The 24,426-nt window shown below is 39.6% G+C and overlaps 1 protein-coding gene across 1 annotated transcript in view; it reads left to right on the forward strand.

The window, feature by feature from the left end:
- Positions 1 to 24,426, forward strand: part of LOC106093560 (semaphorin-5A) — a 112,972-nt gene that overhangs the window by 19,432 nt on the left and 69,114 nt on the right. The window contains exon 2 of the mRNA XM_059370883.1: positions 1,193 to 1,401. Within this exon, the coding sequence (XP_059226866.1) occupies positions 1,194 to 1,401 (208 nt within the window). The 5' untranslated portion in view covers position 1,193. The remainder of the gene's footprint in view (positions 1 to 1,192; positions 1,402 to 24,426) is intronic.

Consider the following 24,426-nt stretch of genomic DNA (forward strand, 5'->3'; position numbering starts at 1 on the left):
TTGAGTCTCTAGAGGTCGCAATTATTATCCGATTTGCCTGAAATTTTGTACGACGGATTCGCTCATGAACAGACGTGTTTATTATGAACTGAATCGGTCTATAGCCCGATACAGCTCCCATATAAGTCGATCTCTCTATTTTACTTTTTGAGCCCCCAAAGGGCGCAATTCTTATTCGAATTGGCTGACATTTTGCACAGGTCTCCAACATATAATTTAATTGTGGTCCAAACCGGACCATATCTTAATATAGCTCTATAGCAGAGCAAATCTTTTCTTATATCCTTTTTTTGCCTAAGAAGAGATGCCGGGAAAAAAACTCGAAAAATGCGATCCATGGTGGAGGGTATATAAGATTCGGCCCGGCCGAACTTACCGTGCTTTTACTTGTTTATTTTTAGGGTACTACATACAAAATTTCGCTTAAATCACACCACCCATCTCCGAGATCTGGCGTTTCTGAAAATTAGGTTAAGGGGGAGGGTCCGCATACAAAATTTCGCTTAAATCACACCACCCATCTCCGAGATCTGGCGTTTCTGAAAATTAGGTTAAGGGGGAGGGTCCGCCCCCCCTTCAGATATCAGAAAAATGTAGTACCCTATTTTGACCACGGGGTCATTATGCGCCATCTGTCATTATGCGGGCCATTATGCGCCATTTCAAGAAAATCGGTTCAGCCGTTTCTGAGTCTATAAGGAACACTCAAACATACAAACAAACACTAATTGATTGTTATATATAAGATTTGTCACCTGATGGTTTTAATACTACTTAAGAAGCAAAGTGCACACCTAAAGTGGACTGCAACATTTCATAAGACAACATTTGAGGGAACATGGGAAAAATTGTGTTAAGCAAAGATCTATTTGTATTGTGGATAATAGAGTATTCTTTTGGGAAAATTAAACACAAATTAAAGATAGTAAAAATAAAAGCAGTAAAAGTATCTGGTCTGGCGATATCAATTTGTATGCTACATACAAATTAGAATAAATAATAAAATAGATTTCACAAAAAAAACTATTACAAAAAAAAAAGCTTATGAATCGTATGCTGAAATTATGTAGAATGCCGACTACTATTTTGAAATATTCGCACTATGCTGTTGTGGCCAAAATCGTACTATGTGATTATTGATATTAAATTAATTTTTTGTATAAATTTGTTGTGTCTGCTTTTTCTTTTCCAGCATGATTACCCACCACTATTACCTGCCGATAAGTAATCCCTATACGAATACCATCATGTTATTACAATTCCTGATATTAATAATCACTTCGGCATGTTTACATTATCCTACGGAGGCGTCGTTAAAGCCCCACCATAAACAGCAGCTACCAAAAGATGGAACAGATTATGACCACTTGGAGAATGATTCGCGATTCATATCATACAAAGGTAAGAACAATGATTATGATTCTTGTATACCTGAGTGCCAAATAGCCACACCATAAATTCTATGTCAAAATTACACTTATCAATTACTTCACCAGAGGTGGTTGCCCAACAATTGTTAAAGACACACACACACAGCGGTTGTTAGGTGGTGCGTACCTCATAAAAATAATCAGTTTTGAAATTTCAAATAAAAAAAATACAAAAAAAAAATTAAATAAAACATTAACCAATAAAAACAAAATTTCAACATAATGCCACACACAGTTTGGAAATGAGCCCCATGTAAAGGAGTTGACGTTTCTAATGTTTTTTTTTTTTTTTGTGTGAAATGTACTTGAACTATTGAAAACAGCCTCCCTTTTTTTGGAAAGGCATTGCCTCCATAGAGCTCATCTATCTAGCATAAAGATGGGCATAGTGTTTTTCATCATTATCATCTTTGGTTTCTTTCTTTCTTGGTCTTTATCAATTTTGAGTGTGTGTGTGTGTGTGTCTTTATACCCTACACCCCCACAGTGTGGTACAGGGTATTATAACGTTGTGCATTTGTTTGCAACGCTTAGAAGGAGAAGAGATAGACCCATTGATAGGTATACCGATCACTTTCTGATTCGATTTAGCCATGTCCATCTGTCTGTCCATGTATTCTTATGACCAAGTTACAGGTCGCATTTATTGTCCGATTGTCATGAAATTTTGCACAAGTCTCTTTTTTTGGCCCAAGGATGAACGCTATTGATTTCGAACAAAATCGGTTCAGATTTAGATATAGCTCCTATATATATCGTTCAACCGATATGGCCATTAAAGCCTGTAGAAGCCGCAATTTTAGTCCGATCTTGGCATGAAGTGTTTCTATTGACGTCTTCATATGTGTGCAAAATTTCATAGAAATCGGTTCAGATTTAGACATAGCTCCCATATATATCTTTCATCCGATATCCGAATCCACAATTTTAGTCCAATCTTTACGAAATTTGGCATGAAGTGTTTCTATTGACGTCTTCATATGTGTGCAAAATTTCATAGAAATCGGTTCAGATTTAGATATAGCTGCCATATATATCTTTCATCCGATTTAGACTTTTAGGCACAATTTTGGCCCGATTTCTACAAAACTGAGCGTGAGCTGTTTTATTTTAAGTCCCAATGCGAGTGCAAAATTTCATATAAATCGGTTCAGATTAAGATATAGCTCCCATATATATCTTTTGGCCGATATGGTATTTTAAGGCTGAAGAAGCCACTATTTAAGTCCGATCTTAACAAGATGTAGTACGAGGTGTTTTATTTGACGTCTTAATATGTGTGCAAAATTTCATAAAATTCGGTTTAGACTTAGACATAGGTCCCCGATATATCTTTCAATCGAAATAGACTTTAGCCTACAGAAACCACAATTTTCGTCCGATTCTGCATGAGATGTTTTATTTGACATTCCAAAACGAGCACAAAATTTCATTAAAATCGGTCCTGATTTAGATATACATCCAATGTATATATTTTATCCGATATGGACTTTTAAGGCGGTAAAAGCCATAATTTTAGTCACATCTCTACAATAAAGGGGGTGAGATGATCTATTTGATACTTGGCACAGGTTTCGATATAACTCCCATATAATCTTTTATCCGATATGGCCTTTTAAGCAAAAGTCTGACTAGATTTCGAGATAAGTTCTACATATAAATAGTACTACGTACACTATGTGGTGTAGGGTACTATATAGTCGGCTCCTCCCGACTTTTGCCTTTCCTCACAGTTTTTTTTTTTTTTTTGATATTGCAGAAGTTTCACAATGGGATGGTTTTAAAAAGTTTTCAGCATATCGTTTTGTATTGTTTGCAAGGCAAAAACAAAATATTGCATAAAAAAATATTATGAATAAAATAAAAAAAAAAAACAAGTAAAAGCGTGCTAAGTTCGGCCGGGCCGAATCTTATATACCCTACACCATGGTTCGCATTTGTCGAGTTCTTTTCCCGGCATCTCTTCTTAGGCAAAAAAGGATATAAGAAAAGATTTGCTCTGCTATTAGAGCGATATCAAGATATGGTCCGGTTTGGACCACAATAAAATTATATGTTGGAGACCTGTGTAAAATCGGGTAATAATTGCGCCCTCTAGAAGCTCAAGAAGTCAAGTCCACAGATCTGTTTATATGACAGCTCTATCAGGTTAAAAACCGATTTGAACCATACCTGGCACAGTTTGTTGGACATCATAACAAAATACTTCGTGCAAAAATTCATTCAAATCGGATAAGAATTGCGCCCTCTAGAAGCTCAAGAAGTCTAGACCCAAGATCGGTTTATATGGCAGCTATATAATGTTATGGACCGATTTGAACCATACTTGGCACAGTTGTTGGATATCATAACAAAATACTTCGTGCAAAAATTCATTCAAATCGGATAAGAATTACGCACTCTAGAGGCTCAAGAAGTCAAGACCCAAGATCGGTTTATATGACAGTTATATCAGGTTATAGACCGATTTGAACCATACTTGGCACAGTTGTTGGATATCATAACAAAATACTTCGTGCAAAAATTCATTCAAATCGGATAAGAATTGCGCCCTCTAGAGGCTCAAGAAGTCAAGACCCAAGATCGGTTTATATGACAGCTATATCATGTTATGGACCGATTTGAACCATACTTGGCACAGTTGTTGGATATCATAACAAAATACTTCGTGCAAAATTTCTATATCATGTTATGGACCGATTTGAACCATACTTGGCACAGTTGTTGGATATCATAGCAAAACACGTCTTGCGAAATTTCATTCCAATCGGATAAGAATTGCGCACTCAAGACCCAAGATCGGTTTATATGGCAGCTATATGAAAACATGGACCGATATTTCGAGTAGTTACAAACAGAATGACGATATTAGTATACCCCCCATCCTATGGTGGAGCGTATAAAAACAAGTAAAAGCGTACTGAGTTCGGCCGGGCCGAATAAATTGAGGGCATAATTTTATTCTACTTACAAAACATCTATCAAACCAGCAAAAAGTAAAGCTCTAGGAACCGAACAAGGATGATTGAGAGATCTGTTTACAGGGGAGCTACATATATCAGATTCTTTACCGTACTTGGCACGATTGTTGGAAGTCATAGAAGAACACTATGTGCAAAATTTCAACCAAATCGGACAAAAATCGAGAGATCGGTTTATATGGGAGCTATATCAGGTTATAGACCAATTTGGACGGTACTTAACACAGTTGTTGGAAGTCTTAACGGAACACCACATGCTAAATTTCAGACAAATCGGATAAAAATTGTGCCTTCCAGGGGCTCAAGAAGTGACATCGGGAGATCGGTTTATATAGAAGCTATATCAGATTATACACCAATTTGGACCGTACTTGGCGCAGTTGTTAGAAGTCATCACCGAACACTATGTGCGAATTTTCAACCAAATCGGACAGAAATTGCGACTTCCAGAGGCTCAAGAAGTCAAATCGGGGGATCGGTTTATATGGGAGCTATATCAGGTTATAGGCCGATTTCGACCGTACTTGGCACAGCTGTTGGAAGTCATAACAGAACACTATGTGCGGTATTTCAGCCAAATCGGATAGAAGGGCTCAAGAAGTCAAATTGGGGGATCGGTTTATATGGGAGCTATGTCAGGTTCTTGACCGATTTGGACCGTACTTGGCGCAGTTTTTAGTACTCATCACCGAACACTATGTGCGAATTTTCAACCAAATCGGACACAAATTGCGGCTTCCAGAGGCTCAAGAAGTCAAATCGGGGGATCGGTTTATATGGGAGCTATATCAGGTTATAGGCCGATTTCGACCGTACTTGGCACAGCTGTTGGAAGTCATAACAGAACACTATGTGCGGTATTTCAGCCAAATCGGATAGAAGGGCTCAAGAAGTCAAATTGGGGTATCGGTTTATATGGGAGCTATGTCAGGTTCTTGACCGATTTAGAGCGTACTTGGCACAGTTGTTGGAACTCTTAACGGAACACCACATGCAAAATTTCAGACAAATCGGATAAAAATTGTGTCTTCCAGGGGCTCTAGAAGTGACATCGGGAGATCGGTTTATATGGGAGCTATATCAGGTTATAAGCCGATTTCGACCGTACTTGGCACAGCTGTTGAAAGTCATAACAGAACACTATGTGCGGAATTTCAACCAAATCGGACAGAAATTGCGGCTTCCAAGGGCTCAAGAAATCAAATCGGGTGATCAGTTTATATGGGAGCTATATCTAAATCTGAACCGATATGACCCACTTGCAATCCCCAACGATCTACATCAATATTAAGTGTCTGTGCAAAATTTCAAGCGGCTAGGTTTGCGCATTCGACCGCTGTCTTGATTTCGACAGACGGACGGACATGGCTATTTCGAATCAGAACATCGAGACGATCAAGAATATATATACTTTATGGAATATTAGATGAATATTTCGAGGTGTTACAAACGGAATGACTAGATTAGTATACTCTCTTCCTATGGTGGTAACGTTGATGTAATTTTCATTTTGACAGACATACCAATGTGAACTTGGTAACACTCTGTGTCTGCTATCCTGTACTAATATGGGTTAGCGATTATGAACACGTACGTATGAACCACCATATCCCCACAAAATTTGGAGGACATTTCGCCAATAGGTTCAGTTTCTTGGAAAATTTTCTTATAAAAATTGTTAACTTTTTTTATCATGGGATATAGGTTTATGCTCATAAAGATTATCTTGTTTTGAAATTTTTAGGAATTTTTACTTAATATCATATAACTGGTATTTGAAACTCATACCACTGTGTCACTGTAATGTAAGAAAATGTAATTAATTGAAATTCTTTTTACTACAAAAAAACATTTATTATGATTATTGTTAGTGCTTAGTGTAATAAAAACTAGGCACACAATTACTTCAGTAAAGCAAAAAATAAAGCAACAAAAACAAATCTGTGTAAATTTTGCGTTGTATTTTTTTCACAGATAACTCGCATTGTAAGATGCTGCCGCACAACGCAAGTTTATAAGAAAATATTGTGCTCTGGCCACATATGTAGGTCTATTAGACATGTACCGATAACGCACATTTTCTGACACAATAATGCGGAAGATGTTCATTTTATTCCAGTTCTTTACATAGTTCTACAACGATTAGAAATGTAACAGAAAGTATGAGGTGGTCACATGTTCGTTGCTACCGTACGTACCTACGAGTGTTAAATGAAAAGTATGTACTTTGCTTGGTAGTGGCGGAGAGAGGGAGGAACAAAAGCCTCTAGAAGATGTTAAATTGACAATTGAATGCAGAAAATGGAAGTCTACAATTGTTGTGATTATTATTAAATTACATTTTTATGAGTTTAAGTTGTTTGGCTCTAGGTCGTAGCAAGATACAAATAGAGACAGCTGGGCACGCATTAAAAACGCTCAAGTGTGAAGGCCTGCGGAATGCCACCCACATGGAAAATTTTTCAGTAATAATAAACTCATTTAAAGCATCGTATGTTTAGGTTTAGGTGGAATGGGTAGATCACACTGAAAGGTCAGTTCAGTCGGGAGCGAGTCGGGCCCATTGTGACACAAGTCACAATTCGGCCGCGCCGAAATTTTGTATACCCACCATCTCTGATATTATTATACCCTCCACCATAAGATGGGGGTATCCTAATTTCGTCATTCTGATTGTAACTTCTCGAAATATTCGTCTGAGACCCCATAAAGTATATATATTATTGATCGTCGTGAAATTTTATGTCGATCTAGCCATGTCCGTCCGTCCGTCTGTCTGTCGAAAGCACGCTAACTTCCGAAGGAGTAAAGCTAGCCGCTTGAAATTTTGCACAAATACTTCTTATTAGTGTAGGTCGGTTGGTATTGTAAATGGGCCATATCGGTTTTGATATAGCTGCCATATAAACCGATCTTGGGTCTTGACTTCTTGAGCCTCTACAGTGCGCAATTTTTATCCGATTTTAATGACATTTTGCACGACGTGTTTTGTTATGATATCCAACAACTGTGCTAAGTATGGTTCAAATCGGTTCATAACCTTATATAGCTGTCATATAAACCGATCTGAGGTCTTGACTTCTTGAGTCTCTAGAGTGCGCAATTCTTATCCGATTGGAATGACATTTTCCACGACGTGTTTTGTTACGATATCCAACAACTGTGCCAAGTATGGTTCAAATTGGTCCATAACCTTATATAGCTGTCATATAAACCGATCTTGGGTCTTGACTTCTTGAGCCTCTAGAGGGCGCAATTTTTATCCAATTTGAATGCATTTTGGCACGTAGTATTTTGTTATGATATCCAACAACTGTACCAAATATGGTTCAAATCGGTTCATAACCTGATATAGCTGCCATATAAACCGATCTGGGATCTTGACTTCTTGAGCCTCTAGAGGTCGCAATTATTATCCGATTTGCCTGAAACTTTGTACGATGGATTCTCTCATGACCATTAACATACGTGTTTATTATGGTCTGAATCGGTCTATAGGCCGATACAGCTCCCATATAAATCGATCTCTCTATTTTACTTCTTGAGCTCTAATAGCAGAGCAAATCTTTTTTTATATCCTTTTTTTGCCTAAGAAGAGATGCCGGGAAAAGAACTCCACAAATGCGATCTATGGTGGAGGGTATATAAGATTCGACCCGGCCGAACTTAGCACGCTTTTACTTGTTTTAACCTCACTGCGTCAAGCACGGTGGCTACGGAGGCCACCGTAGCGCAAAGGGTAGCAAGTCCGCCTTTGACGCTGAACGCCTGGATTCGAATCCTGACAGGGACATAGGGTGGTTATCCCCTCCTAATTCTGGCGACATTTGTGAAGTACTTTGCAATGTAAAAACTTCTCCCCAAAGAGATGTCGCTCTGCGGCACGCCGTTCGGACTCGGCTATATGAAAGGGGGTCCCTTATCATTGAGCTTAAAATTGATTCGCACAGCACTCATTGATTTGTGAGAAGTTTGCCCCAGTTCCTTAATGGCATGTTTATGGGCAAAATTGCATTTAGGTCTAGCACGGCCAAAAATACACTTTTTGTAAAACCTCAGCAGCTATATCGAAATATGGTCCGATCTGGACCAAACTCGTTAGCGAAGTCTAGGGTTCTAACACAATTCACTGTCCTAGGCCATTAACGTCTATAGAATAAATATAAATTCCGCGAAATCGGGTAATTAATGCACCTTTTATGGCCCCTGGGCTAAAATCGGACAGCTATATGCAAATATAAACCGATCTGGACCATGTCGGGCACGGATGTGAAAGAGCTCATAACATAACACATAGTGCCAATTTCAGCGAAATCGGATAATAAATGCGCTATTTATGAAACTTCGACTTAAATCGGGAGATAGGTATATATATTGACCGATCTGGACCGATCATATGGAGCACGGACGTCCAAGAACTTAACACAACTTATTGTGTCAACTTTCAGGGAAATTAGATAATAAATGCGTCTTCTGTTGGGGGATCAAGACGTTTAATTGAGAGATCTGTATACATGAAATAATAATCGGGAGAGCGGAATGTATGACAGCTATATACAAAAATTGATCAACCGCGAGCATATAGAGCACGGATGTCGAAGACCCTAACAAAACTCATTGTGCAAGATTTCAGTGAAATGGGACAATAAATGAGTTCTTTAAGTGCCCAAGACCTTATATTGGGAGATCGATATATATGGCAGGTATATCCAAATAAAGTCCGATCTAGACCATACTCGGTAAGATTGCCGAAGGACTTATTACATCTAATGGGGGCAAATTTCAGCGATATCAAATAATAAATACGCCTTTTATGAACCCAAGACCTTAAATCGGCAGATCGATATATATGGCAGCTATATCCAAATATAGACCGATCTTAATCGATAATAAGACGCGGATGTCGATTTACTTAACACAACCCATTGTGCAAAATTTCAGCGAAATCGTATAATAAATGCGCTTTTTATGGGCCCATGACCTTAAATCTGGAGATTGGTATATATGGCCCGATCTAGACCATACATGGTACGATGGTCCAGGGACCCAACGCAACTCATTGAGCCGAAATTCAGTGAAATCGGTTAATAAATGCGCCTTTTAAGGTCCCTGGGACTTAAATCGGGAGATCGGTATATATGACAGCTATATCCAAATATTGACCGATCGAGCGAGCATAAAGAGGACGTATGTCGAAGAGCCGAACAAAATCATTGTGCAAGATTTCAGTGAAATGGGACAGTAAATTTGTCCTTTAAGTGCCCAAGACCAAAGATCGATCGATCTAAACCATATAGAACACGGATGTCAAAAAGTGTAACATAGATGACTGTCAAAATTTCAACAAAATCGAGTAATAAATGCGCCTTTTAAGGGCCCAAAGAGCTTAAGTCGGGAGATCGGTCTATATGGCAGCTATTGGGATGCCCAAAAAGTAATTGCGGATTTTTTAAAAGAAAGTACATGCATTTTTAATAAAACTTAGAATGAACTTTAATCAAATATACTTTTTTTACACTTTTTTTCTAAAGCAACGCCGACTATATGAAAAATCCGCAATTACTTTTTGGGCAACCCAATATATCCAAATATAGCCCGTTCATGTACAAATGTCGAAGAGCATTGCGCAACACATGTGCCAAATTTCAGCGAAATCGGACAATTAATGTGGCTTTAATGGACCTAAGGCCATAAATCGGCAGATCGGTCTATATGGAGGCTATATCAAGATATAGTCCAATAAAGCCCATCTTCGAACTTAACCTGCAAATTTTCAGCTCAATATCTCTCTTTTTATACCCTCTATTATAGGGGTCGACTAATTTCGTCATTCCGCTTGTAACACATCGAAATATTGATCTGAGGTCCAACAAAGTGTATATATTCTTGGTCGTCTCAAAATTCCTAGTCGATTTAGCCATGTCCGTCCGCCTGTCTGTCTATCGAAAGCAAACCCTTTTCGAAGGAGCAAAGCTAGGTGCTTAAAATTTTGTATAAACACTTCTTATTAGTGCAGGTTGGTTGGTAATCTAAATGGGCCAAATCGGTCCATGCTATGGTATAGCTGCCATATAAACCGATCTTGGATCTTGACTTCATGAGCCTCCGATTTGGATGAAATTTAACACCAAGTGTATTATTTTTACTTCCAACAACTCTGCCACATATGATCTAAATCGGTGCATTACCTGATATAGCTCAAATATAAACCGATCTTGGACTTCTTAAGCCGCTAGAGCGATCAATTATTAACCGATTTGGCTGTTATTTTGCATGAAGTGTTTTGGTTTGACCATCAACAGCTGTGCCAAGAATGATTCAAATCGGTTCATAAGCTGATATAGCTACCAAGTAAACCGATCTTGGATCTTGACTTCTTTAGCCGCTATAGGTCGTAATTATTATCCGATTTGGCTGACATTTTACAGGAAGTCTTTTGGTTTGACCATCTACAACTATATATAAAAAGTATGGCTCAAATCAATTCATAACCTAATATAGCTCCCATATAAACCGATTTCGGATCTTACTCCTTTAGCCGCTGGAGGGCGCAATTATTATTGGATTTGGATGAAATTTTGCATGAAATGTTTTAATCTAACTTCTAGTAACTGCGTCAAGTAGGGTTCAAATCGGTTTATAACCTGATATAGCTCCGATATAAACCGATCTCGGGTCTTGACTTTGTGAGCCTCTAGAGGGCGCTATTATTATCCGATTTGGCTGAAATTTTGCATGAAGTAGTTGGTATGACTTTCCAAAACTACGCCAAGTGTGGTCTGAATTGGTCCATAAACTGATATAGCTTCCATATAAACCGATCTCCCGATTATACTTCTTAAGCCTCATTGTGCAAAATTCCAGCCAAATCGGACAAAATTGCGGCTTCCCGGGTATCAAGAAGTCAAATCTGGAGATCGGTTTATATGGAAGCTATGTTGTTGGAAGTCATAACAGAACACTACACGCAAAAATTGCGGCTTCCAGAGGCTCAAGAAGTGAAATTGGGAAATCGATTTATATGAAAGCTATATCAGGTTATAACCCGACTTAGACCTTACTTGACTAAGTTGTTGGAAGTCATAACAGAACACTACGTGCAAATTTTCAGCCAAATCGGACAAAAATTGCGTCTTCAAGAAGTCAAATCTGGAAATCTGTTTATGTGGGAGCTATATCTAAATCTGAACCGATATGCCGCTTTTGCAATCCCCAACGACCTACATCAATATTAAGTATCTGTGCAAAATTTCAAGTGGCTAGCTTTACGTGATCGGCTGCTTTTGTGATTTCGACAGACGGACGGACATGGCTAGATCGACACAAAACGTCGAGACGATCAAGAATATATTTACTTTATGGGGTCTTTGACGAATATTTCGAGGCGTTACAAACGGAATTACTAGGTTAATATAGCCCCATCCTATGAAGGTGGGTAAAAAAAAATTTAGTTAGTGCCCATCCATCACACCACCACGCTATTGCTTCCCCGGAGTGTCGGCCCACTCGAGTATTCACTCGCCGTCGAAGCAAACCCGTCTTATCCACATATCTTAGTAAAACCTGTAGACCGAGAAAGGCCGCCATTGTGTATGTACTCCTTCTGTAGCAGAGACATTTCGACCTCTCGTACCACTCTATGGAGGGTGGTCTCCCTGAAGGTATGGATGTGATGCACCACTGAAATTCACCTGTTCAGCTCCTACCTCTCTCTTTCAGTATGCCAATATTTCCATGACAGACTGTTTGGTTTATCCTTCACATTACTGTTGGTTGCCGAACGTCTGGGCGTTTCCGGCGTGAACATCAGAAAAAATTGTTTAGCGATGGTTATCCCCCTACAAAAACTGGCGAAATTTGTTAGACATTCAGCAATATTGAGAAACCTTCTCGAGCAAGTGGTGTCGTTAAAAAAGGGAGGTCTCATATCATTGAGCTAAAATTCTAATAGGACTGCACTCTTTGATATGAGAAAGGTATCCCCTGTTCCTTAATAAAATATTCATTGTACTGTGGTTTGTATTTATTGACGATAAATACTAACCTGACCTACCTCCATGCGCCTGGTATGTAGGACAATGCCAGGCTCGCCCTGAAATATCGTTCCTGATCCCAAAGGACTCTTGCAGCAGTGCCGGGATAATCCCGCCTGTGTGGCCGATTTGAACGGCTAGAAGTAGCAAATTGCCCACGTTATATTCTCCTCGTGAACGATGCCACTGATGAGATCTTCCATGGATACAGACTTGTGTGTATTTCGATGTCCTGATTGTCGCCCTGAAATTCCGTTCCAGCCATGGCAGAGTTATCCCAAAGAACTCTAGCAGCAGCGTCGGGACGATCCCGTCTGTTCTGCCGATTTGAACGGCTGAAAGTTGCAAACCGCCCACGTCGGTATATTCTTCTCGTCGGCAATGTCACTGATGAGGTCTTCCATGGATCCAGCCTTATGGGCAAGGTAATGGCACACACTGCACAGCCACCCACTTGTAGCATTGCTACCACTTCATATATGGTCTGCCCATGCTCTGCGATTCAAAGTGTAAGAGCAGTGCAAATACCCAGTGTAGAGTTAATTTCACGCTCACATCGGCTTATTCGAATTGCAGACTGGCTGCTGGCCGATGATCGGAACCAGCAGAAGAAGAAGAGGAAGGAGCAATGCTACAATGGGGTGGCTGTGCGGTGTGTGCCATTAGTTGGTATTTCGATGTCCTGATTGTCGTTCTCTTCCTGACAGCCTGGAGAATGTGGAATAGCTGATTCGCATCCTAACCCTTTAGAAGTATTATAACATCGTCTGTATAGCTGACTGGTTCAAATCCGTTCTCAGTCAGCATCCGTAATACGTAATTAATGATGGCCATCCATTACTGTGCCATTTTCTCCCGGTGGACCTTTTTCCCAATGTTGCGAATCTCCCCGACCATCTAGGCTTTTTCTTTGGCTGATTTCCTTCCTCACGGCAGACAACTTCTCTTTATATAAAAGTCATCTATCTTTCCAAAGGCATGAATTTTTAACAAAGGTTCCTTTGAATAAAATATTGACCCACATTCCATATTTAATTTTAGCAAATATTTAGTTTGCAATGTTTTTTTTTCAATTTCCCCCTTTTTGGGGATTTGAAACTTTCGCATTGACACATGAAATTTTATGATTACTCAGCAACTGCTTACATAATTTTTGAAAATTTATTTTTTGTTATTTGCTCGAATTTTTTCCTCGGAATATTTATTTAACACTTCATAACAGGGTGTTGATTTTTATTTATTCTTTGCCATTTTTGTATACCCTCCACCATAGGATGGAGGAATACTAGTTTCGTCATTCTGTTTGTAGCTCCTCGAAATATTCGTCTAAGACCCCATAAAGTATACATATTATTGATCGTCATGACATTTTCGAGTGTAGTGTAGGTCAGTTTCTAGAGGGCGAACTTATAATCCGATTCGACTGAAATTTTGTACAACAGTTTCTCCCAATACCTTCAACATATGTGCCAAATATGGTCTGAATCAGTCTATAGCCTGATACAGCTCCCATATAAACTGATCTGCCTATTTTACTTCTTAAGCCCCTAAATGACGGAATTCCTATTCAAATTGGCTGAAATTTTACACAATGACTTTTACCATGGTCTCCAACATTCAATTCGATTATGGTCCGAATCTGACCATAACTTGATATAGCACCAATAGCATAGCAATTATTATACCCTCCACCGTAGGATGGGGGGTATACTAATTTCGTCATTCTGTTTGTAAAAAATCGAAATATTCGTCTGAGACCCCATAAAATATGTATATATTCTTGATCGTCGCGACATTTTATGTCGATCTAGCCATGTCCGTCCGTCTGTCCGTGCGTCCGTCTGTCTGTCGAAAGCACGCTAACTTCCGAAGGAGTAAAGCTAGCCGCTTAAAATTTTGCACGAATATTTCTTATTAATAAAGGTCGGTTGGTATTGTAAATGGGCCATATCGGTCCATGTTTTGATATAGCTGCCATATAAACCGATCTTGGGTCTTGACTTCTTGAGCCTCTAGAGTGCGCAGTTCTTATCCGATTGGAATGAAATTTTGCACGACATGTTTTGTTATGATATCCAACAACTGTGCCAAGTATGGCTCAAATCCGTCCACGACCTTATATAGCTCTCATATAAACCGATCTTGGGTCTTGACTTCTTGAGCCTCTAGAGGGCGCAATTCTTATCCGATTTTAATGAATTTTTGCACGAAGTATTTTGTTATGATATCCAACAACTGTGCCAAGTATGGTTCAAATCGGTCCATAACCTGATATAGCTCTCATATAAACCGATCTTGGGTCTTGACTTCTTGAGCCTCTAGAGGGCGCAATTCTTATCCGATTGGAATGAAATTTTGGACGACGTGTTTTGTTATGATATCCAACAACTGGGCGCAATTCTTATCCGATTTTAATGAATTTTTGCACGAAGTATTTTGTTATGATATCCAACAAGTGTGCCAAGTATGGTTCAAATCGGTCCATAACCCGATATAGCTGCTATATAAACCGATCTGGGATCTTGACTTCTTGAGCCTCTTGAGGTCGCAATTATTATTCGATTTGCCTGACGGTACGACGGATCCTCTCATGACCATCAACATGCGTGTTTATTATGGTCTGAATCGGTCTATAGCCCGATACAGCTCCCATTTAAATCGTTCTCTCTATTTTACTTGTTGTTTTATTTTATCCTTTGTTTGGCAAAAAGAGAGTTACCGGGAAAAGAACTCGACAAATTTGATCCATGGTGGAGGGTATATAAGATTCGTCCCGGACGAACTTAGCACGCTTTTACTTTTTTTTTGTGGGTATACACACTTCATTTTTATGGCTTTGGCAATTTCACTGCGATTACCATTTATCATGAGATTTGCATTCGCTCGAATTGGCAAACTTTTGTGTTTCCAAAAGTTTGTCTTATCTGTTTTGCTCTTTTGTGTTCTTTGGCTTATGGGATTTTCGCATATGTTTAAAAATTTTTGCAATTTTCCTTCTCCTCATATTCTGTTGATTAAGCAAAAAATAATTATATCAACAAAAGTCTGCAATGAGTGGTTGAATGTCTTTGTTTGCGTGTATGTTTGAGCTTAAATTTCAAGCCTTTCATTAAGAGTTTCAACAAGAGTTGGATATTTTATTATTTAATAAAACTCCCTTGGGCTTCCCCACCATCCTCAAAGATCATTTCTGGTGTATGCGAAATTTTTTATACATTTTAATATGAGATAGTACTCGCAGATGGGGTGACCAGCCTTTTTAGGGATTGTCAATTGAAAGGCCAAGCAATATTTGCAACAAATGTCTTCATGAAATTGCTACATAATCAGGAAAACTTAAAATGATTGCAACTGCAAGAAATGTCCAAAAAGAAGGGGCGTTCATTAGTGAGTAATCTCAGAGCACCGCCAACAATGTTGCAGTAAGGCTTTGGATAAGATAAGCCATTGCAAATTTGTCCATAACATTCCATTAAGTAACAGGAATTTGTTCACCTACCAATGCGTGCTGTTCGATTCAAGTTTAACTCAATGAGTCCGAACGACGAACGCAGTTCCGACACTTCTTTGGCCATAAAATTTTTTACAATGTCATAGTACCTTAGGAGGGGATGTTCTCGCCAGAATTCGAACCCACATGTTCAGAGTCATAGGAGGATATGATAACCTCTGCGCTACGGTGGCCTCAATTGTAATAGCCTTCTTATCTTTACAGCCACCACCATAGGAGGGCGGTATGCTAATCTAGTCATTCCGTTTGTAACATCTCGAAATATTGATGACCCCATAAAGTATACATATTCCGATGATCTCAGAATTCTGCGTCGTCTGTCGAAATCGCGATTGCGCAGCCGCTTGAAATTTTGCACAGATTCCTCTTATTGATGTAGGTCGTTATGGATTCCAAATGGGCCATATCGCTTCAGATTTGGATATATCCCCCATATGAATCGATACCCGGATTTGACTTCTTGAGTCCTTAGAAGCCTCAATTTTCATTCAATTTGGAACAAAGACTTGAGTTATAACTTTCAACAACCATGCCAAGTATGATCCGAATCGGTCTATAAACAGATATAGCCCCCATATAAACCGTTACCCGGACCTTACTTCTTGAGCTCTTAGAAGACTCAATTTTCATCTGATTTGGCTGAAATTTGGCCCAAAGATCTATTTTCGGTGCCAAGTTTTATCCGAATGGGTCAATATGGTGATATAGGCTCTCCTAAGTACCGATATTCCGATATGACTTCTTGAGACCAAAATAATTCAGCACTGTCCACTATGTCAAATTTCAGCAAACTCGAGTAATAAAGCTTCTGTTATGGGAGATCGGTCAGCTACACTCAAATCTGGCCGTATTGAACTGGGATATTGAGCGGCCTAATGCAATTCGCTGTCCCATATTTCAGCGAAATCGGACGACAGATGCGCCTGATTTCTGCAAAATCGGCTAATAAGCTCACCTATTATGGGCAGCTATATCGAAATCTGGACCTCTGTGAGCTGTATTGAACAGGGATGTCGGAGGGCCTAACACAACTCGTTATCCCGAATTTCAGCGAAATCGGACAATAAATGCACCTATTATAGGCCCAAGACCTTAAATGGAGAGACCGGTCAATATGGAAGCTATATCCAAATCGGACAATAAATGCGCCTATTATAGGCCCAAGACCTTAAATGGAGAGACCGGTCAATATGGCAGCTATATCGAAATCTGGATCATTCTGGGCCTTGTCGAAGAAGAATGTTGAGAGGCCTAACACAGCTTTCACCGAAATCGGATAATTAATGTGGTTTTAATGGGCCTATGATCTGAAATCGACAGATCGGTCTATATGAGGGCTATATCAAGATAAAGTCCAATATAGCCCATCTTTAAACTTAACCTGCTTTATATCTCTCTTTTTAAAGACTATTGCGTGATTTCAACAGACGGGCGAAAAGATGGAAGGACATGGCTAGATCGTCTTAGATTTTTACGAGGGTCGGAAATGGATATTTCGATGTGTTGCAAACAGAATGACAAAATGAATATACACCCATACTTCGGTGGCGGGTAAAAAAATCACAAACACAACCGAATAAAAACTTTTCTCATTAAATCTCAAATACGGCTTACCCTTGCCAATTTCTTGTTTCCTGGTTTACAATGCGCCGACTAAAAACCCATTTCATCATCGCTGAGAGTGAAATTCACCTCCCCCACCGCTCTCGCATTACTTCGAGGTGTCTCCCAAATCGGTCCTTCGTCCATTTTAGCGATTGCGTCCAAGCTCTCGTCGTTGAGATCACTTATGCCTCGTTGGGATCAGTTTTATCTGCTCTTATGACGTCTTTGCAGTATACTGCGGTCCAGTTGTCAATACTTCCGACCATTTTATCTACAACATTTTCTGCAGCTCTTGACCCTATCTGGCCTTCAAGGGACGCGCGTGGTTCCTCCCATCGTGGAAGGAACCACGACCACGACACCGTACTTTCTTGTAGTCTCTTTTTATACCCACCACCGAAGGATGGATATATATATTCATTTTGTCATTCCATTTGCAACACATCGAAATATCCATTTCCGACCCTATAAAGTATATATATTTTCTTGATCAGCGTAAAAATCTAAGACGATCTAGACATGTCCGTCCGTCTGTCTGTTGAAATCACGCTACAGTCTTCAAAAATTAAGATATTGACCTGAAACTTTGCACAGATTCTTTTTTTTTGTCCATAAGCAGGTTAAGTTCGAAGATGGGCTATATCGGACTATATCTTCATATAGCCCCCATATAGACCGATCCGCCGATTTAGGGTCTTAGGCCCATAATAGCCTCATTTATTATCCGATTTTGCTGAAATTTGTGGCAGTGAGTTGTCTTAGGCCCTTCGATATGCTTCGGCAATTTGGCCCAGATCGGTTCAAATTTGGATATAGCTGCCATATAGACCGATCCTCCGATTTAGGGTCTTAGGCCCATAAAAGCCACATTTGTTATCCGATTTTGCTGAAATTTTGGACAATGAGTTGTGTTAGACCCTTCGACTTCCTTCGTCAATTTGGCCCAGATCAGTCCAAATTTGGATATAGCTGCCATATAGACCGATCCTCCGATTTAGGGTCTTAGGCCCATAAAAGCCACATTTATTATCCGATTTTGCTGAAATATGGGACAGTGAGTTACGTTGGGCCCTTCGACATCCTCCGTTAATTTGGCACAGATCGGTTCAAATTTGCATATAGCTGCCATATAGACCGATCCTCCGATTTAAGGTCTTAGGCCCATAAAAGCCACATTTATTAGTCGATTTTGCTGAAATTTAGGACAGTGAGTTGCGTTGAGCCCTTCGACATCTTTCATCATTTTGGCCCAGATCGGTCCAGATTTGGATATAGCTGCCATATAGCCCGATCCTCAGATTTAGGGTTTTAGGCCCATTAAAGCCGCATTTATTAGTCGATTTTGCTGAAATTTGGGTCAGTGAGTGGCCTTATGCCCTTCGACACCTTTCTTCAATTTGGCACTGATCTGTTCAGATTTGAATATAGCTGTCATATAGACCGATCTCTCGATTTAAGGTTTTTGGCCCATAAAAAACGCATTTATTGTCCGATGTCGCCGAAATTTGGGACAGTGAGGGGTGTTGGGCTCTTCGATGTTGGTCTTCAATTTTGCTCAGATCGAACCAGATTTGGATATAGCTGCCATATAGACCGATCTCTCGGTTGAACAATGACTTGTTCTTATAAACATTTGGTCTAAATCGTTTGATAAGTCTATATAGCTGCTATGGGGCATAAGGTATGCATTTTCACTGGATTTTGACGAAAGGTTGTTTACATATATACCCGAGGTGGTGGGTATCGAAAGTTCGGCCCGGCCGAACTTAACTCCTCTTTACTTGTTCTTTTTATACCCTTCACCATAGGATGGGGGTATACTAATCACGTCATTCCGTTTGTAGCGCATCGAAATATTGATGTGACACCCTACAAAGTAAAGGATGCTCAGGGGCTCAAGAAGTCAAATCGGGAGATCGGTTTATATGGGATCTATCTGAGGATCTTGTCCGATTTGGACGGTACTTTGCACAGTTGATAGATAACAGAACACTACATGCAAAATTTCAGCCAAATCGTACAAAAATTGCTGCTTGTAAGGGCTCAAGAAGTCAATTTGGGAGATTGGTTTATATGGGAGCTATAGCCAAATATGAACTGATATGGCCCATTTGCAATCCCCACCGATCTACATCAATATTAAGTATCTGTGCAAAATTTTAAGCGGCTAGCTTTACGCTTTCGAAAACTATCGTGATTTCGACAGACGGACGGACGGACGGACGGTCGAACTTGGCTAGATCGACTCAGAATGTCGTGACGATCCAGCATATTTACTCTATGTGGTCGAAGATCTATATTTCGAGGTGTTACAAACGGAATGACTAGATTGGTAGTGGGTAAAAAATCGGAAGATCCGTTAATATGGGAGCTACATCAGGTTAAGGACCGATTTGGATCATATCTAGCACGTACGATTATGGTCATAGAAGAAGTCATTGTGCAAAATTTCAGCCAAATCGGATAAGAATTACGCCCTTTTTGGCCGATTTGGCTTAAATTTTGCACATATGGTTCTGTTATCACTTCCAACTACTGTGCCAAGTACGGTTCTAATCGGTCTTTAATATATATGATATGGCTCCCATACAAACCGAACTCAGATCTTGACTCCTTGGGCCGCTAGAGGGCGTATTTATTACCCGATTTGGATGAAATTTTGCGTGAATTTGGCTTTTCCTAAATCGGTTCATAATCTGAAGCCACAGGAATCCATGGTGGTGGGTTCCCACTATTCGGCCCGGCCGAACTTTGTACGCTTTTACTTCTATTTCTTGAGCCACTATAGGGCGCAATTCTGATCCGATTTGGGTGAAATGACTTACACTTTGGTCTCCAACAACCAAACCAAGTATGGCCCCGAATGGGTTCATAACTTGGTATAGCTCCAATAGCATAGAAATTCTTATCCATTATCGTTTGTTGGCCTATAAAGAGATATCGGGCCATATAAAAGATGCGGCCCGGCCGACCTAAGCACGCTTTTGCTTGTTTCAACATCAAACCAATTTGTCTATTTAAATACAAAAAAATCATTTATTAGCTCTTCATCAACATTCCTAGGCTTAATAGTTTTCCATTTCATTAAATTTCCCCCATATACAAATTGATTTCAAACATTAACCCTTATAATGACAACCACTCATTCTATCATTGTCCAAAAGCACATGAACACCACAGGAGGCCCAAAGCTATGGCCTATGGCCAATTAAGAAAATTCTTTCCCCATGACATCTTTATAAAACTGTCTGGCTGATGCCTTAATGCAGATACTAGGTGCTGTCACCAAATACGAGTACTGTATCAAGATGGTCCCGCATGATATGGAAATCTCAAAGTATGAGTTTAAATGTCCTGCTGTGTGTTTGGTTAATATGTCGAATGTTTCATGATAGTTTTTCTATTGTTTGAATTTTGCTTTTAGAGCACAAAACCTTAGGGGGTTATATCAACCAAATGGCATCGGCATGTGTCATGATGTGATATGACAAATTATGGATATTTGTAAGCATTGACAGTTTAAATTTGAAGCGGTTAATAATGTTATGTGATACGTATTTATGGGAAATGGTTTCAATGAAAGGTTTTTGAATAAATCTGAGGTTTTCGTTTTAGATATAACAAATGTAAAAATATGGTAAACTAGCTGACCTGGGTCCGCTCCGCTGCGGCTTCTTATACTTTATATGGAACAAAAGTTTCCTTGGAATATTTATTTTCGACAATTAAAGAGCTTTTAGTGAAATACCATGCTACGAAAATGGTATATCGCTTGACTAGCAGTTTAACAATATAAGTGCCTTTATCTGAACCCCATATGATCTTTATTGGTCTACGAATTTAAGTTTGGATGTAAGGTGTACTCCATTCTTAAAATACTTTATTTCAGCCCGACATTCTCATGATATCTGATTTAGCGGTGTTTTCGGGGTGAGGTAGTCCCCAGGTACTTGGCCCTGAAAAAATATCAGCATCGTGCTCTCTTTCAAATACCATTTATTTTAACCCCTATTGCCATTGGTTTAGGGAATTTTACACGATGAGGCGTCCCCCAAACACATGGGCCCAAAATAGGTTATCAAATTCGTTTGCTATTCTCAAATACCTTTCATTTGAGCCACATATTGGCATGGTTGAACAATTTTTACCCTTTGGGCGGTGTTTTGGGAAGCGGTGATGCCCTAAATACATGGTCCTACATTTGGATATCAAATTCGTATTCAACTCCCAAATACCTTTATTAGAGCCCCATATTGCGATGGTCACTAAAAAATTGCTGTTTGTGGGGTATTTTGGGAAAGGGGTAGACCCCCAGAAAATTGCTCCCGAAGATGGGTATCAATTCTTGCTCTACCCCCCAATATCCTTCATTTAAGCCCCACATTGTCATGGTCGGTAAATATGCCCGATTTAGGGGTGTTTTGGGGAGTGGGGTGGTCCCCCAAATTCTAAGCCCTGAAAGTATGTCAGCAACGTGCTCTATTCTCATTTATTTATTTGAACCCCATATTGCCATTGGTCTCAAAATTGTATATCAAATTCGTTTTCTAATCTCATTAAAACTTCTTATTGCAAAAGTCAGCAAATATGTCCATTTCGGGGTATTGGCCCTAAAAACTCTAAAAATTTAGTTCCACTCTCTTTAATACCCAAATTGCCTTGTTGAGCAAATACATCCTATTTGGAGGTTGTTATGGTGGTGGGACGTCCCCTAGAGAGTTGGTCCCTAATGTTGATAGCAGATACGTGGTCTACTACCAGATACCATTAATTTGAGCCCCATATTTCCATAGTCGGCAAACATTACCGGCTTGGGGGGGTGTTTTGGGGGATGGGCAGCCACTCAGTGAGTGAGGCCTTGGAAATATATATCGGAGTCGTGTTGTACTCTAAAAACCCTCTTATTTGAGCCTCATATTGCAATAGTCAGCAAACACTTCCTATTTGAGTGGTGTTGTGGGGGTGGAGTGGCCCCATAGACCCCGTTCCCGAATATTGATATCAGATTCGTGCTTTACTTCCAAATACCTTTCATTTGAGCCCCATATTGCTATGGTCGTAAATTTGTCCCCTTTGGGGGATGTTTTTGGGGAGAGGCGGCCCCCCCCCCAAACACTTGATCCAATATTTGGATATCAGATTCGAATTCTACACTCTACCTTTTATCTAAGGCCCATGTTCCCATGGTAAGTAAATAAGTGCTGTTTGGGGGGTGTTTTGGGAAAGGGGTGGACCCCCAGAAACGTGGTCCCACATTTTGATCTTAGATTCGTATTCTACTCGCAAATACCTTTCATTTGAGTCCCATATTGCCATGGTCGGTAAATATGTCCGATTTAGGGTTGTTTTGAGGCTTGGGGTGGTCCCCTAACACTTGGTCCGACAATTGGATATCAGATACGTTTTCTTATCCAAAATACCTTTCATTTGAGTCCCATATTGTCGTGATTGGTCTAAATATATGTTTGGTAGGTGTTAGGGTGGGGCAGCCCCCCTAGGTACCCCATCCGAAATTTGGATACCAAATTTTTAGTTTTAGGGTACTATATGAGAGCACACAAAATTTCGCACCACCCATCTCTGATTTCTGGTTTCTGAAAATTAGGGTAAGGGGGAAGGTCCGCCCCCCCTTCAGATATCAAAAAATGTAGTACCCTATTTTCACCACGGGGTCATTTCATCATCTATGATCATCATCTTCTGAGTCTATAAGGAACACAAACACAAATAAATTTTTATATATAAGATTTAATAAAGGTAGTGGGAGTTATGATAGTTTGAACGCCATTGGTTGGAAGGGAAGAACATAATGAAAATAAATTAAAACAAGAAAATACGTGTTAAGTTCGGCCGGGCCGAATCTTATGTACCCTTCTCCATGGATCGCATTTGTCGAGTTCTTTCCCTGTATCTCTTTTAAGGCAAACAAAGGATACAAGTAAAGAATTCCTATGCTAATTGAATTGAATGTTGGAGATCACAACCAAATCGAAAAATAATTGAGCCTTTTAAGGCTCAAGAAGTAAAATAGGGATATCGATTCTTATGAGAGCTGTATCAGGCTACAGACCGATTCAGACTATATATGACACGTATGTTGGAGGTCACAGTTTCAGCCAAATCGGATAATAATTGCGACCTCTAGAGGCTCAAGAAGTAAAAATCCCAGATCGGTTTATATGGCAGCTTTATCAGGTTATGGACCGAAAGTGGAGCACAAAGCGTGAATTTACTTTAAGGGCTAAATGTCTGGGTGGCAACCCCACCCCCGAAACACCCCTAAACCGAAAATATTTACCAATACGATAAGAGAATCATTTTGGGCGTGGAGTAAAAATTTACCCAGGAACCGAGAAGAGGCAAGCTTATTACACATCAATGAAAGCTTTCCGATTCAAGTTTAAACTCAATGATAAGGGATTTTTTTTATAGCCGAGTCCGAATGGCGTGCCGCAGTGCGACACCTCTTGGGTGAAGAATTTTTTACATTACCATGCATGGCATGGTACCTCGCAAATGTCGCAAATAAATGTTGTCCGATGTTCTCGCCAGGATTCGAACGCAGGTGCTCAGCGTGGTAGGTGGACATAGGCATTCAGGGTGAGTGTCCCCACCCCAAAAAGATATTAGAGAGTTAAAGAAGGCGCAGCGGAGCGGGCCCGGTTCGGCTAGTTTAATGTAAAGAACAAGATTTCAATAAAATTTTCTTCAAACTCAAAATTAATATCAATGAAATTTTCTATAGAGACCAAGTTTTAATAAAATTTTCTCCAAAGACACAAAATTTTAATAAAATCTTTACTAAAATTTTATAAAAATGTATCTCAGAATAAAATTCCTGATGTTATTGGACAGATGTGTAAAAC

This window comes from Stomoxys calcitrans, chromosome 1 (assembly GCF_963082655.1).
Source record: "Stomoxys calcitrans chromosome 1, idStoCalc2.1, whole genome shotgun sequence".
In the NCBI taxonomy this organism is placed as follows: domain Eukaryota; kingdom Metazoa; phylum Arthropoda; class Insecta; order Diptera; family Muscidae; genus Stomoxys; species Stomoxys calcitrans.